At 34.6% G+C, this 15,541-nt stretch overlaps 1 protein-coding gene across 6 annotated transcripts in view; it reads right to left on the bottom strand.

The window, feature by feature from the left end:
- The window catches only part of KANSL1L (KAT8 regulatory NSL complex subunit 1 like), a 155,580-nt gene that overhangs the window by 80,331 nt on the left and 59,708 nt on the right, over nt 1–15,541 (bottom strand). For all 6 annotated transcript variants that reach the window (XM_089916426.1, XM_022567577.3, XM_022567571.3 and 3 more), the window contains 2 exons: nt 13,658–13,855; nt 8,642–8,763 (listed from right to left, as the gene is read on the bottom strand). In XM_089916426.1, coding sequence (XP_089772552.1) covers nt 8,642–8,763; nt 13,658–13,855 — 320 coding nt within the window. The remainder of the gene's footprint in view (nt 1–8,641; nt 8,764–13,657; nt 13,856–15,541) is intronic.

The raw sequence follows: 15,541 nt of genomic DNA, 5'->3' as shown, positions 1-15,541 counted from the left end.
CTTGATGTTGTACATACATTTTATTACGGCCTTTACAGTGAGCAGCCTTAAAAATATAATCTTGACTCCTCTCTATTTCATCTCCCATTCCCTTAACCCACTCTCATCTCTCTGTCATGCAACTACACATTCTTGCTAAGGTCTCAATTTATAACTGACAAAACCAAGAGATATATTTTAGTACCTCTCTTTGACATCGGACACAACGACCACATATCTTCAAAATTTTCTACTTTTCCTTCAGTGTTATTACTCTCTTATCTGTAATATATTCCAGTTTCTAGGTTCCTGGTTAAATATATTTGTATATTATGGTATATATTATCATAAATAGAATTTTTTACAAAAATTTTAATGAGACCTGGAATATCCCCCAAATCTTTTGTTACACGTAACAGTTTGCTTATTATCTGGTACCAAGACTTATTAAACTTAAAGATCAATTATACATTTAAAAAACTCTAACATTCTACATTTTCTCACCCCTCCGAGTTGATGAAAGGTAGCTGGATTACATTTTCTAGCAAATGTTAGAAAATAAATACAATCTTCCCTTCAAGGGAAATATTTTATTTTGATAGCAAATGTGAAAATAAGTGCTTTTTGAAAAAAATTCATGTTATGTACAAAGGATTTGAAAAAAGTGTTGACTGTTGTCAAAAATAAATACATTAGTGAAATGAATAAAATTAATTAAAACACATATGTCAGCACACTTCAAAAAACTGGAGGATGAATTTTTATCTGCTCTTAAATCTATCAAAGAATTTTAGTAGGTTTCAAAACTGTTATAAACTTCCAAATTAGTTTGTACGAACGACTACTTAACATCAGGAAAGATGGCAGTTACTAGCTGATTTCAACAAGAACCTTTGATTATTAGTAGATAGGACTGAAAAAGTATCATGATTTAGTAAATGCAGCCAATGGTACATTTCTTTCATTTGGAATTATTTTTTTAATTTTTAAATTTAATTTAATTTTTTTAATACAGTAGGTTCTTATTAGTCATCAATTTTATACACATCAGTATATACATGTCAATTCCAATCGCCCAATTCATCACACCACCAACCCCACCCTCCCACGGCTTTACCCCCTTGGTGTCCATACATTTGTTCTCTACATCTGTGTCTCAACTTCTGCCCTGAAAACCAGTTCATCTGTACCATTTCTCTAGGTTCCACATACATGTGTTAAGATACGATATTTGTTTATCACTTTCTGACTTACTTCACTCTGTATAACAGTCTCTAGATCCATCCACATCTCAACAAATAACCCAATTTCATTCCTTTTTAAGGCTGAGTAATATTCCATTGTATATATCTAACACTTCTTCTTTAGCCATTTGTCTGTCTTTATCCATTCATCTGATGGGCATTTGGGTTGCTTCCATGACCTGGCTATTGCAAATAGTGCTGCAATGAACACTGGGGTGCATGTGTCTTTTTGAATTATGGTTTTCTCTGGGTATATGCCCAGTAGTGGGATTGCTGGATCATATGGTAATTCTATTTTCAGTTTTTTAAGGAACCTCCATACTGTTCTCCATAGTGGCTGTATCAATTTACATTCCTACCAACAGTGCAAGAGGGTTCCCTTTTCTCCACACCCTCTCCAGCATTTGTTCTTTATAGATTTTCTTATGATGCCCATTCTAACTGGTGTGAGGTGATACCTCATTGAAGTTTTGATTTGCATTGCTCTAATAATTAGTGATGTTGAGCAGCTTTTCATGGACTTCTTGTCCATCTGTATGTCTTCTTTGGAGAAATGTCTATTTAGGTCTTCTGCCCGTTTTTGGATTGGGTTGCTTGTTTCTTTAATATTGAGCTGCATGAGCTGTTTATATATTTTGGAGATTAATCCTTTGTCCGTTGATTCATTTGCAAATATTTTCTGCCATTCTGAGGGTTGTCTTTCTGTCTTATTTAATGTTTCCTTTGCTGTGCAAAAGCTTTGAAGTTTCATTAGGTCCCATTTGCTTATTTTTTTAATTTCCATTACTCTAGGAGGTGGATCAAAGAAGATCTTGCTGTGATTTATGTCAAAGAGTGTTCTTCCTACATTTTCCTCTAAGAGTTTTATAGTGTTTGGTCTTACATTTACGTCTCGAATCCATTTTGAGTTTATTTTTGTGTATGGTGTTAGGGAGAGTTCCAATTTCATTCTTTTACATGTACCTGTCCAGTTTTCCCAGCACCACTTATTGAAGAGACTGTGTTTTCCCCATTATATATCCTTGCCTCCTTTGTCATAGATTAGTTGACCATAGGTGCATGGGTTTATTCTGGGCTTCCTATCTTGTTCCATTGATCTGTGTTTCTGTTTTTGTGCCAGTACCATATTGTCTTGATTACTGTAGCTTTGTAGTATAGTCTGAAGTCAGGGAGTCTGATTCCTCCAGCTCCATATTTTTCCCTCAAGATTGCTTTGACTATTCGGGGTCTTTTGTGTCTCCATACAAATTTTAAGATTTTTTGTTCTAGTTCCGTAAAAAATGTCATTGCTAATTTGACAGGGATTGCATTGAATCTGTAGATTGCTTTGGGTAGTAGAGTCATTTTCACAATATTGATTCTTCCAATCCAAGAACATGGTATATCTCTTCATCTGTTGGTATCATCTTTAATTTCTTTCATCAGTGTCTTATACTTTTCTGCATACAGGTCTTTTGTCTCCCTAAGTAGGTTTATTCCTAGGTATTTTATTCTTTTTGTTGCAGTAGAAAATGGGAGTGTTTCCTTAATTTGTCTTTAAGATTTTTCTTCATTAGTGTAAAGGAATGCAAGAGATTTCTGTGCATTAATTTTGTACCCTGCAACTTTACCAAATTCACTGATTAGCTCTAGTAGTTTTCTGGTGGCATTTTTAGGATTCTCTATGTATAGTATCATGTCATCTGCAAACAGTGACAGTTTTACTTCTTCTTTTCCAATTTGGATTCCTTTTTTTTCTTTTTCTTCTCTGATTGCCGTGGCTAGGACTTCCAAAACTATGCTGAATAATAGTGGTGAGAGTGGACATCCTTGTTTGTTCCTGATCTTAGAGGAAATGCTTTTAGTTTTTCACCATTGAGAATGATGTTTGCTGTGGGTTTGTCATATATGGCCTTTATTATGTTGAGGTAGGTACCTTCTATGCCCACTTTCTAGAGAGTTTTGATCATAAATGGGTGTGGAATTTTGTCAAAAGCTTTTCCTGCATCTATTGAGATGATCATATGCTTTTTATTCTTCAATTTGTTAATATGATGTATCACATTGATTGATTTGGGTATATTGAAGAATCCTTGCATCCCTGGGATAAAACCCACTTGAACATGGTGTATGATCCTTTCAATGTGTTGTTGGATTCTGTTTGCTAGTATTTTGTTGAGGATTTTTGCATCTATATTCATCAGTGATATTGGTGTGTAATTTTCTTTCTTTGTTGTATCTTTGTCTGGTTTTGGTATCAGGGTGATGGTGGCCTCATAGAATGAGTTTGGGAGTTTTCTTTCCTCTACAATTTTTTGGAAGAGTTTGAGAAGGATGGGTGTTAGCTCTTCTCTAAATGTTTGATAGAATTCACCTGTGAAGCCATCTGGTCCTGGACTTTTGTTTGTTGGAAGATTTTTAATCACAGTTTCAATTTCATTACTTGTGATTGGTCTGTTCATATTTTCTGTTTCTTCCTGATTCAGTCTTGGCAGGTTGTGCATTTCTAAGAATTTGTCCATTTCTTCCAGGTTGTCCATTTTATTGGAATAGAGTTGCTTGTAGTAGTCTCTTACGATGCTTTGTATTTCTGTGGTGCCCGTTGTAACTTCTCCTTTTTCATTTCTAATTTTACTGATTTGAGTCCTCTCCCTCTTTTTCTTGATGCGTCTGGCTAATGGTTTATCAATTTTGTTTATCTTCTCAAAGAACCAGCTTTTAGTTCTGTTGATCTTTGCTATTGTTTTCTTTGTTTCTATTTCATTTATTTCTGCTCTGATCTTTGCAATTTCTTTCCTTCTGCTAACTTTGGGTTTTGTTTGTTCTTCTTTCTCTAGTTCCTTTAGGTGTAAGGTTAGATTGTTTGAGATTTTTCTTGTTTCTTGAGGTAGGCTTGTATAGCTACAAACTTCCCTCTTAGAACTGCTTCTGCTGCATCCCATAGGTTTTGGATCGTCGTGTTTTCATTGTCATTTGTCTCTAGGTATTTTTGATTTCCTCTTTGATTTCTTCAGTGATCTTTTGGTTATTTAGTAACGTATTGTTTAGCCTCCATGTGTTTGTGTTTTTTACGTTTTTTCCCTGTAACTGATTTCTAATCTCATAGCATTTTGGTCAGAAAAGATGCTTGATATGATTCTAATTTTCTTAAATTTACTGAGGCTTGATTTGTGACCCAAGATGTGATCTATCGTGGAGAATGTTCCGTGCGCACTTGAGAAGAAAGTGTAATCTGCTGTTTTTGGATGGAATGTCCTATAAATATCAACTAAATCTATCTGGTCTATTGTGTCATTTAAAGCTTCTGTTTCCTTATTTATTTTCATTTTGGATGATCTGTCCATTGGTGTAAGTGAGGTGTTAAAGTCCCCCACTATTATTGTGTTACCTTCGATTTCCTCTTTTAGAGCTGTTAGTAGTTGCCTTACTTATCAAGGTGCTTCTATGTTGGGTGCATATATATTTATAATTGTTATATCATCTTCTTGGATTGATCCCTTCATCATTATGTAGTGTCCTTCCTTGTCTCTTGTAACATTCTTTATTTTAAAGTCTATTTTATCAGATATGAGTATTGCTACTCCAGGTTTCTTTTGATTTCCACTTGCATGGAATATCTTTTTCCATCCCCTCACTTTCAGTCTGTATGTGTCTGCAGGTCTGAAGTGGATATCCTGTAGACAGCATGTATATGGGTCTTGTTTTTGTATCCATTCAGCAAGCCTGTGTCTTTTGGTTGGAGCATTTAACCCATTCACGTATAAGGTAATTATCTATATGTATGTTCCTATGACCATTTTCTGAATGTTTTGGGTTTGTTTTTGTAGGTCCTTTTCGTCTCTTGTGTTTTGCACTTAGAGAAGTTCCTTTAGCATTCGTTGTAGAGCAGGTTTGTTGGTTTGGTGGTGCTGAATTCTCTTAGCTTTTGCTTGTCTGTAAAGCTTTTGATTTCTCCATTGAATCTGAATGAGATCCTTGCCGGGTAGAGTAATCCTGGTTGTAGCTTCTTCCCTTTCATCACTTTAAGTATATCATGCAACTCCCTACTGTCTTGTAAAGTTTCTGCTGAGAAATCAGCTGTTAACCTTATGGGAATTCCCTTGTATGGTATTTGCTGTTTTTCCCTTGCTGCTTTCAATAATTTTTCTTTAATTTTTGCCAATTTGATTACTATGTGTCTCGACGTGTTTCTCCTCGGGTTTATCCTGTAAGGGACTTGCTGCACTTCCTGGACTTGGGTGGGTATTTCCTTTCCCATGTTAGGGAAGTTTTCGACTATAATCTCTTCAAATATTCTCTTGGGTCCTTCCTCTCTCTCTTCTCCTTCTGGGACCCCTGTAATGTGAATGTTGCTGCATTTAATGTTGTCCCAGAGGTCTCTTAGGCTGTCTTCATTTCTTTTCATTCTTTTTTCTTTATTCTGTTCCACAGCAGTGAATTCCACCATTCTGTCTTCCAGGTCACTTAGCCGTTCTTCTGCCTCAGTTATTCTGCTACTGATTCCTTCTAGCATAGTTTTCATTTCAGTTATTGTATTGTTCATCTCTGTTTGCTTGTTCTTTAATTCTTCTAGGTCTTTGTTAAACATTTCTTGCATCTTCTCGATCTTTGCCTCCATTGGTTTTCCAAGGTCCTGTATCATCTTCACTATCATTATTCTGAATTCTTTTTCTGGAAGGTTGTCTATCTCCATTTCATTTAGTTGTTTTTCTGGGGTTTTATCTTGTTCCTTCATCTGGTACATAGCCGTCTGCCTTTTCATCTTGTCCATCTTTCTGTGAATGTGGTTTTTGATGCACAGGCTGCAGGATTGTAGTTCTTCTTGCTTCTGCTGCCTGCCCTCTGGTGGATGAGGCTATCTAAGAGGCTTGTGTAGGTTTCCTGATGGGAGGGACTGGTGGTGGGTAGAGCTGACTGTTGCTCTGGTGGGCAGAGCTCAGTAAAACTTTAATCCGCTTGAGTGCTGATGGGTGGGGCTGGGTTGTCTCCCTGTTGGTTGTTTGGCCTGAGGCAACCCAACACTGAAGCCTACCTGGGCTCTTTGGTGGGGTAATGGCAGACTCTCGGAGGGCTCACGCCAAGGAGTACTTCCCAGATCTTCTGCTGCCAGTGTCCTTGTCCCCACGGTGAGCCACAGTCACCCCCCGCCTCTGCAGGAGACCCTTCAACACTAGCAGGTAGGTCTGGTTCAGTCTCCCCTGGGGTCACTGCTCCTTCCTCTGGGTCCCGATGCGCACACTACTTTGTGTGTGCCCTCCAAGAGTGGGGTCTCTGTTTCCCCAGTCCTGTTGAAGTCCTGCAATCAAATCCCACTAGGCTTCAAAGTCTGATTCTCTAGGAATTCCTCCTCCCGTTGCTGGAACCCCGGGTTGGGAAGCCTGACGTGGGGTTCAGAACCTTCACTCCAGTGGGTGGACTTCTGTGGTATAAGTGTTCTCCAGTCTGTGAGTCACCCACCCACCAGTTATGGGATTTGATTTTACTGTGATTGTGCCCCTCCTACCGTCTCATTGTGGCTTCTCCTTTGTCTTTGGATGTGGGGTATCTTTTTTGGTGAGTTCCAGTGTCTTCCTGTCAATGACTGTCCAGCAGCTAGTTGTGATTCTGGTGTTCTCACAAGAGGGAGTGAGAGCACGTCCTTCTACTCCACCATCTTGGTTCTGGTCTCTCATTTGGATTTATATATCTTTATGAGGTATGTTTTTCAACTATCACAGTTATTTAAACCAAATATTCAAACAACTGCACACAATTCTATTATTATTATATGTTAGTTTAAACAATGACATGGTTCATCTACTAGACTGTAAGCTATTTAAAAATGGAGATTTTGTCTTCATCATTGTATTCCTAGGACTTTGACTATATGGCATACAGCAAACAGTTATGCAATAAATACTTTGTGAATAAATGACCAAAAATATAGGTAAGTACATTAAAATGAAAATTAGTACACACACACACACACACACACTCACACACACACACATATATGTATAATAGTGTAATGCCTAGTTAGGTAAATAAAATAATACTTAAAATTGACTTAGCCCAAAATCACAATCTGATGGTGTTTAATGGCTCAACTTGTAATTATGACTTTCTTAATGAGGAAATGTTCTCATAAATGAAGATATTATAGTTATCCTGTATAACATATGAGAATCTTTCCTTTCAAAGTGAATCATCAGTGTTATAAGGAATGAATATAAAGTTAACAAAAATAAAGCAAAACCAGTAGAATAACTGTTTCCATAATAGAACAATGTAAACATGACCCAGTACAAACAAAACTGTAAAAGTATTAAAAATTAGACTTTCGAAATAATAAATTAGAAATAAAAATAAAATAACAGCATTTTTATTTTAAGACTTAGTTTATATCCACTAGTCTCATTAAGAAGCTGATAGCTACTTCACATAATTTTCACCATGGTATGAATCTTCCTTTCTTGTTTTATTTTTTAATTTAATAATAAATCATATAATTATTAATATAAATATTTCTGATACTAAATTACACTTAGTCCTTTTATGGTACTTAAAGCAAAGAAGCCCTCACTGCAATTTTATTTGAAAAAACAATTAGATGCACACACAAAGTAATATTCTAGTAGCTTTTTTAATTCTAACTGCATCTTTAAAAGGAAAGATTCAAAGAGAAATGTAAGCAAAATAAAGAAAACAAATGTTGTTCCCAAAAGAGGATTCATAATATCTATATTTTTTGCTAACATGATATAATAAATTGCTAAGGATTATAGGAATGATTATATTAATTACATTTAGTAAAAAATTTACCTTATAAAAGCTGAGATACAAAATGACTCATTTTAGGGGAACTTCCCTAGTGGCCCAGTGGGTGAGACTCCCTGCTCCTAATGTAGGGGGTGCGGGTTCGATTCCCTGGTCAGGGAACTAAGATTCCACATGCTGTGCAGCGCGGCCAAAATAAAAACAAAACAAAACAAAAAAACCCCACCAAAATGACTCATTTACAACATGAGTAAAACTTAAGCTGAATTTTATGGATGATATCTACCAATCAATCTTCCATGCCCAAACTATATGTAGGGTCTTTCACTCTTAAAATGTATTGCAAGGGCAGTATGGAGCTGAAGACTATAAAATGTATAAAATGGAAGGTATATTAAATATGGCAGTACTTCTGTAGCAAATGGTATCACTGTTTTTCATTTTTAGAAACATTATAAAAATTTAGAAACTTCCTGGAAAGCTTTATCCCTCATTCTCAGGTTTATAGTTCCCTTAGTTATAAAAGTTTGATGTTATCTAAAAATGTATCCATGATTTATTGATTGTACTCTAATAATGCTTAAGAAGAAAAAAGAAGCTATAATACTTAAAAGATCAAAACAAAATAAAAACAAAATAAGCAAAGCCAAATTTAGAAGCAAAACTATCCCACTGACACCTACCTCCTGGAAATGCCATTAGCCAGACATTTACGGCTACAGGATTTAGAGGAGAGGGGTGATGACATTGGGGACAAGTTGAGAGGGGCAATCAAACTGCTGATGATCTCAGTCAACTGTGCGCTCTGCAAGAAAACAGTAAGTCTTTTACTACTGCTAAGCAAGGAATATGGTTAAATCTCAGACCTTTAGTGCCTATTAAAGTTTAACTTCTCATGAAACAAGTAAATGTTTATGTTTTAGTAAATATTTTACTCTACAAAGACAATTTACACCATTACTGGTTTTTCCATTATTATAAATAAATCTACATTTTAAAGTACTCTTTTTTTCCATATCATTTTTTGCTTCAGTTCTTTTGTCTACTCATCCTATCCTCTATAACATTTAAGCTCAGCTGATAGAATCTACATAAATATTTTCTTTGACGCAGCCAAATTAATAATAACAAACTCATAGCTATAATTTATTAAGTGCTCACTATGTGCCAGGTACTATACTAAGCACTAAACATAGAATATTTCTAATCTTTACAACCAACCTGCAAAGTAGATAATATTAGAACTACTGATACTACTATTATTAAAATCAATTACAGATGAGGAAGCTGAAGCAAAGACAGATTAAGCACCTCGATCATGGATTATAAAATTGGTAAGAAATGGAGCTAGGATTCAAACTTAGGCTTGAATCCTATACCATACTGCTTCTCAATATTTTTCCTAATTTGAATATACCAGTTTTTTCAGGTACCCCAAATTTTCATTGACCCTTATCCCAAACTTATATGTAAGATATTTGTAATATACAATAAATATTATATTATTCTCAAAACAGTCACACACAACAATTATAATAAGCATAACCCACATCAATGGAAAACAGTACACTTTTACAAAAGGATAACATTTTTCATTACACATGTAATCCATCGTAGTTCATTGTAGAAAAAAGGGAAAGCATGAAGAGGTTTCAAAAATGAAAAGAAAATAATCTGTAATCATATTTCACAGAGAAAACCATTGCTAATATCTTGGTATATATCCATACCCCAAGAAAAAACTTTTTATTTTGAATATATGTGAGCATGAGTGTATGCACACATGCACACACACATCCTTTTAAGTAAATTATGCTGCATCAATTTTCTAAAATCTGGTTTTCTTACTTAATATAGTGTGACTATATTTTAAAAATATATAGACATATTTCACTGTTTTATTAACTGAAAGATATTCTATTCTAAAATACGAGGGCATATGGAATAATTATTTTGCAACTCTATTTGTATGAAACAAATAACATGCTATTAGAAATGAGACTAGAGAATATGATAGAGCTAAATATAATATTTGAACTCTTCAAAAAGTCTTCCATGAAGAAGACCCTGAAATGTTTTCACCACTTATTTTCTTGAAAAATAATACATATCTAATGACTTTATTTTTTAAATTATTATACATTTTTAGATTAAAGTTAGTTTTCAAAATCACCAATACACTCTTTATCCATCTATCAAGTATTCATTAATTTGGTCATACAAAGAAATTTATAGAGTACACTCTTCTCATTGTTCCACCTCCAAAAATATCTAAAAATCTTCTTAGCCATTGGAGGTCGCTAATCAGTATGTGTGAATAATTGGTCCAGAGTGACAGCATCACAACCAACCTCCAGCTTTACCCTAACAACCACCCCACTCCTGCCCAAGAAAACCTCATATACTTGAGTCCATATTTGGGATAGAAAATTCACGGTAAAAATGAATATAAAAGTAAAATTAGGAGAGGCATAATTTGAACTCTGAAAAAAAAATCAATTTTAAAAGTCAAAACACTTACTAGCTATTTATAATGAAGTTTCTAATGTAAATATACCTGTGTGAAATTTATTTTAAATTATCTGAAGTTCTAAAATAATGTCACCTTTCAATTTATGAACAAAATACATTATCTAATAATGGAAGTATGCATTAATACTATGAATCAATGTTATTTTTTAAAATACATATCAGTCTACAACCCAATAGTGCCTTTATATCTTAACTGCCAACTCTTTGTTTTTGAGGAACATAAATAAGTTTGGTAAGCAAAACATTCCTCTAACAGTAAATTTAATCAAGTCAAAGGATTACCTGATCTATACTCAAGTTCCACTATGGCAGGCAAACAGTTATATACCAATAGATTATATTTAAAAAAAATATGTGTAATATCAGGCTTCCCACCCCTTCTTCCATTTACTCACCCCTAGACTGTCTTCTTCAATGAGTATTTGAAAACAACTTAATTTTAATTGGCCTATAAAAACATTATTAGCATGTGTTTCAAGAGCACACTACCTGTTCACAGGTAATTTATAAATGACCTCTACAAGTGATTGGTGCTGCCCCTTTCTGCATCCTTTTCCTCTCCATGTCTAGAGCCATTAGTATTCTCACAACTCCTGGTTCCATTCCCTCCCAAAGCCTCTGACACTCCTGTCAGCAATGGGACTTAAAATGAACATGATACCCAAAGCCAACTTCATAGGTGAGCAACCTGTGCAGTAACATGGGGCTGCACTCAGAAGGATCCCATGTTTGGTTAATGTTCTGCTGTCACTGGCTTAAAACTTAAAACTTTTTAACAAAGGGCTGTGTGATTTCATTTTGCCCTGGGCCCAGCAAACTAGCCAGTTCTGATGTGAACTCAGGTCCAACCAAACAAACTGGTGCTACCAAGGAGAAAGAAAAAATACAAGAGGGACTTCCCTGGTGGTCCAGTGGTAAAGAATCCGCCTTACAATGCAGGGGAAGTGGGTTCGATCCCTGGTGGGGGAACTAAGATCCCACATGTTGGGGGGTAACTAAGTCCGCGTGCCACAACTACTGAGCTCGTATACCTCAACGAGAGAGCCCACCTGCCACAAGCTACAGAGCCCATGCACTCTGGAGCCCACGGACCACAACTACAGAGCCCATGCACCCTGGAGCCCATGCCCTGCAACTACAGAAAAAAAAAAAACCCGCATGCCACAACTAGAGAGAAGCCCGAGCACCGCAAGGAAGAGACTGCATGCCACATCGAAAGATCCTGCGTGCCTCAACGAAGACCCTGCAAGCTGCAACTAAGACCCGACACAGCCAAAAAAATAAATTAAATACATAAATAAAATAAATAAATATTAAACAAAAAGAAAGAAAAAAATACAAGAAAACTCTTTCCAAAGGATAAGTAGTGACCTACAGGTAAAAAGAGTCAAAGGTCTACTGATCAAGTGCTCACGTTATTCGTGTGAAATAACTAGGATCAAACTGAAAAGGTACTGATCCTAAGGGATGAGGGGAGGGAAAAAAAAAGAGGGAAGAGGAATATAATCAGTATTGATTTAAAACACCACTTATATGGTAAAGTACATTACAGTTTAACACCAGGTAATTACAAAATAACTTTCTGAATTATAAAATATTCATAATAGTATTTTGACAATGCATTGGAAATTGGAAAATTAAGATAAACTCTAGGCAATTGCAAACTTAACAAATACGGGGTGGGAGAAGTTACTCCGCATTCTGACTTATCAGGATTAAGACAGTAGTAATCTGGTACTATATTATTTCACAATGTATGTCAGAAAAAACAACAACTACAACAACAACAACAGAAAAATTAAATGTGGGCAGGGATGAGAATACATATTACCCACTGGAATAATGTAATCATGCAGCTGTGGTCCCAACTGAGTATATTCTGGCAGATTCAATCTGGTTGCAAGTTAACAAACTCTTAGAAAGCCAGGTTTGTTTAAGAGCCACCAAAGTCTACATTAAAATAAATGGCTAATATTTTTTCTATTTCCTTAGTTTTTTGATTAGTCTGCTTACCAAATAAAATATTTGATTTATATTACATTCAGTATTTTAAATGTATCTATGTTTTTGCACATTTACTATTTTGTATATATTAGTATCAACAATCAGCTTTCAAAAAAGTCTTAGTGCTATTTTTTATTAAGTTCACATTGGGCTAATAAATTTACTGTGATTTGCAGTGATGTGTTTTCCTATTCAAGTACAAGTTATGACTCAATTATTCTTATTCTTATTTTATGTAATGCAGTTGATATTTATTTTTTTATAAAATACCTTCATATTTCTTGTCTATTTCTATACATTTGATATTTTGGCTATTATATATGTAACCTCTTCTTCATTTAAATTTTATAAATAATATGAAATAAATTTTAAATATTAATCTTGCAAAAAATGTTTTGATTTCAAAGGATAAATATAGGACAGAATAATTAAACTTCTGGAGTCATCCATAAGAGGATTTAAATACCAGGAAAAGCTTTGGAGTCAAAGTAATTTATTAGGAGTTTATTAGACTCTCTATTTCCATGATCATTTTTTAATGAAAGAATCTATATTCTAATGTTATCTTTCAGTAAAACTTTCTATCAATAAATTAATCAAACACCCCATTCAGATCTATTAAGTGGTACCACTGTTCTTTCCCCATGAGAAAAGTCCAATGATAAGCTATTTTGTTAGAAAACAAGATTTTCCAACCTTAGTATAAATGAGTTATCACCCTATAGCTATGTACCAACACTTTACATATTATATTTATTTATTTATTTTAATATTTTAAAAATTTATTTATTATTTGGTTGTGTAGGGTCTTAGCTGCAGTTGGCGGGCTTCTTAGTTGTGGCACGTGGGCTCCCCAGTTGTGGCATGCATGTGGGATCTAGTTCCCTGACCAGGGATCAAACCCAGGCCCCCAACATTGGGAGCGTGGAGTCTCAACCACTGTGTCACTGGGGAAGTCCCACATATTATATTTAAATAACTTTAATTCTATCAATATTATAATAGAGACTATATATACTAAATATTTTAATTGTATTTAATGTCAAACGGCCAACTTTAATAACCAATATCTTAAGCAGAGACACACGTTTATTTGAAGGGTTTATAAAATCAACTGAAAGTCATTTTGATGCCACTCACACTTTACTCTTACTTCACATTACCTGTTTTTCTATATTGCGAAGAAGTAGTGTTGGGCTACTTGGTGACATTTCAAAATCTTGCTCTGGTAAAGGATCTTGACTCTCCTGAGGAATCTGGGGATTCCCTGTAGTGTTTAATGAAACAGCTTGGTCTGCGAATTGGATTTGCTTTTTCAAAATGTCTTTTGGAAGTCGACATTCTTCTAGGATCACTATCCCCTAGACAAATAGCAATTAAAGAGTTGCAATGAAAACAAATTGACTGCTAGATCAACTTTAACATTACAATGCTCTCGAACCATGCTTTCTATTATTCCTTGGAAATCAGAAAATAGACATTTGGAAGTACAGTTTAACTGTAAAAAAGTCACTGATTTAAAACATGTGCTAAAATAACGTATATTTGATGGGTTAGGCTTGCAAAATATTGTCATAAATTACATACAAGAAGTTATTTTTCTTATTGGTTTTAGTTATTAGCATTAAAAGCATGATACATTTAGAATAAAGTAAAAGACTTATATGCAGAATATGAACATTTCTGACTAAAATTTAGAACATTTTCAGATATAACCTTCTGATATTTGGTCACTAGCATTTCCACTTGAGTTCTATATTTAAGCACTCCTAATTTCATAAATCAAAATATCAAAGTTACAAACATCCAAACAATAATCTAACTTTATATTAACTCCTTTCAGAGCACCCTAAAGAACCCCAACCCTGTTGCTGCCAGCCAGGGTTGGCAGGACTGCACCACTGAGAAAAAGTACTCTCTAGGCCAAAGTTCTCATTGCTTACAAAGTAGACGAGTTATTAATAAAGACACAGGTTTTCAACCTTGATGGAGTATTTTCTGGAATGTAAGTAACTGGAGAAATGAATAGGGATCTAGCTGCCTCTGTACTCCCTGCCTACCCTTCATACATACACATTCCTCAACTGGCTTGCTGAACTTTCCCCACATTCCCTAGCTTCTTCACTCCAACTGTCCTCACCCTTAATCCCTCAGAAGTAATGAAGACAGGAGAGAAAGGGGGAATAGGATTACACAGATATGATCTTAATGGTTTCACAGTTCTCGTCATAAAATTTCTTCCCTTCCTACCCCTTTTACTACACTTCCCCCTGTAAAGAATAATACATATTATTATTAAATATATGTGTGTGTATATATATATATACATATATATGTATGTATACGTGTGTATATATATATATGTATATATATACACACACATACATATATACATACTTTTTTGGGGGCAAAATGTCAATAAGTTCCTATAGGCTAGTTGGAAAGGTATTAAATGCCTAATGTGGCTAAAATATTATATTCTTGGAATGAAAAATAGACTAAAACATTAATATAAGCATAGAGTATTTCAAGATGGGACAAATTAAATAATTGCTGTGGGCTAGCTTATATCATGTATAAGTACTTTACATAGGATGGAAACCACCTATAGATTATATGTTGTATATAAGTAGTCTTAGTTTACACTATAATTTAGAGAATATATCACTTTAGAATTAACATATTCAGATATTGTATTAAACATACATTTTATTATTTTACAGTAATATATTACAAATGATGCTTTGTAAAAGTAACATTTTCTTTTTTACCTATACTTGTAACAGTGCTACTAACTTTTACAAAGATAAAAGGACCCAACTGTTGATCCCATCTCAATGACTGTTTTCATAGAATGCACAAATACGGCTGTCAAGAAATCTGAAGAAATATATTTAAAAGAAGTTTCTGTTTCACTTGATATTTTAAAAATTAAATTAGACTTGACAGACAGTATCATCAATCCAAAAGCTCTTGAAAGTATCTGAAATGTCTACCCAAAATTTGTACAAGTCTCTAGTAGGTTTTTCACAAGTATCTATATACAA

Source organism: Delphinapterus leucas, chromosome 8, assembly GCF_059928025.1.
Source record: "Delphinapterus leucas isolate spDelLeu-1000000601 "Yukka" chromosome 8, BTC_Dleu_Yukka2, whole genome shotgun sequence".
NCBI classification, from domain to species: Eukaryota; Metazoa; Chordata; class Mammalia; order Artiodactyla; family Monodontidae; genus Delphinapterus; species Delphinapterus leucas.
This window is presented reverse-complemented; position numbering and strand designations above follow the sequence as displayed.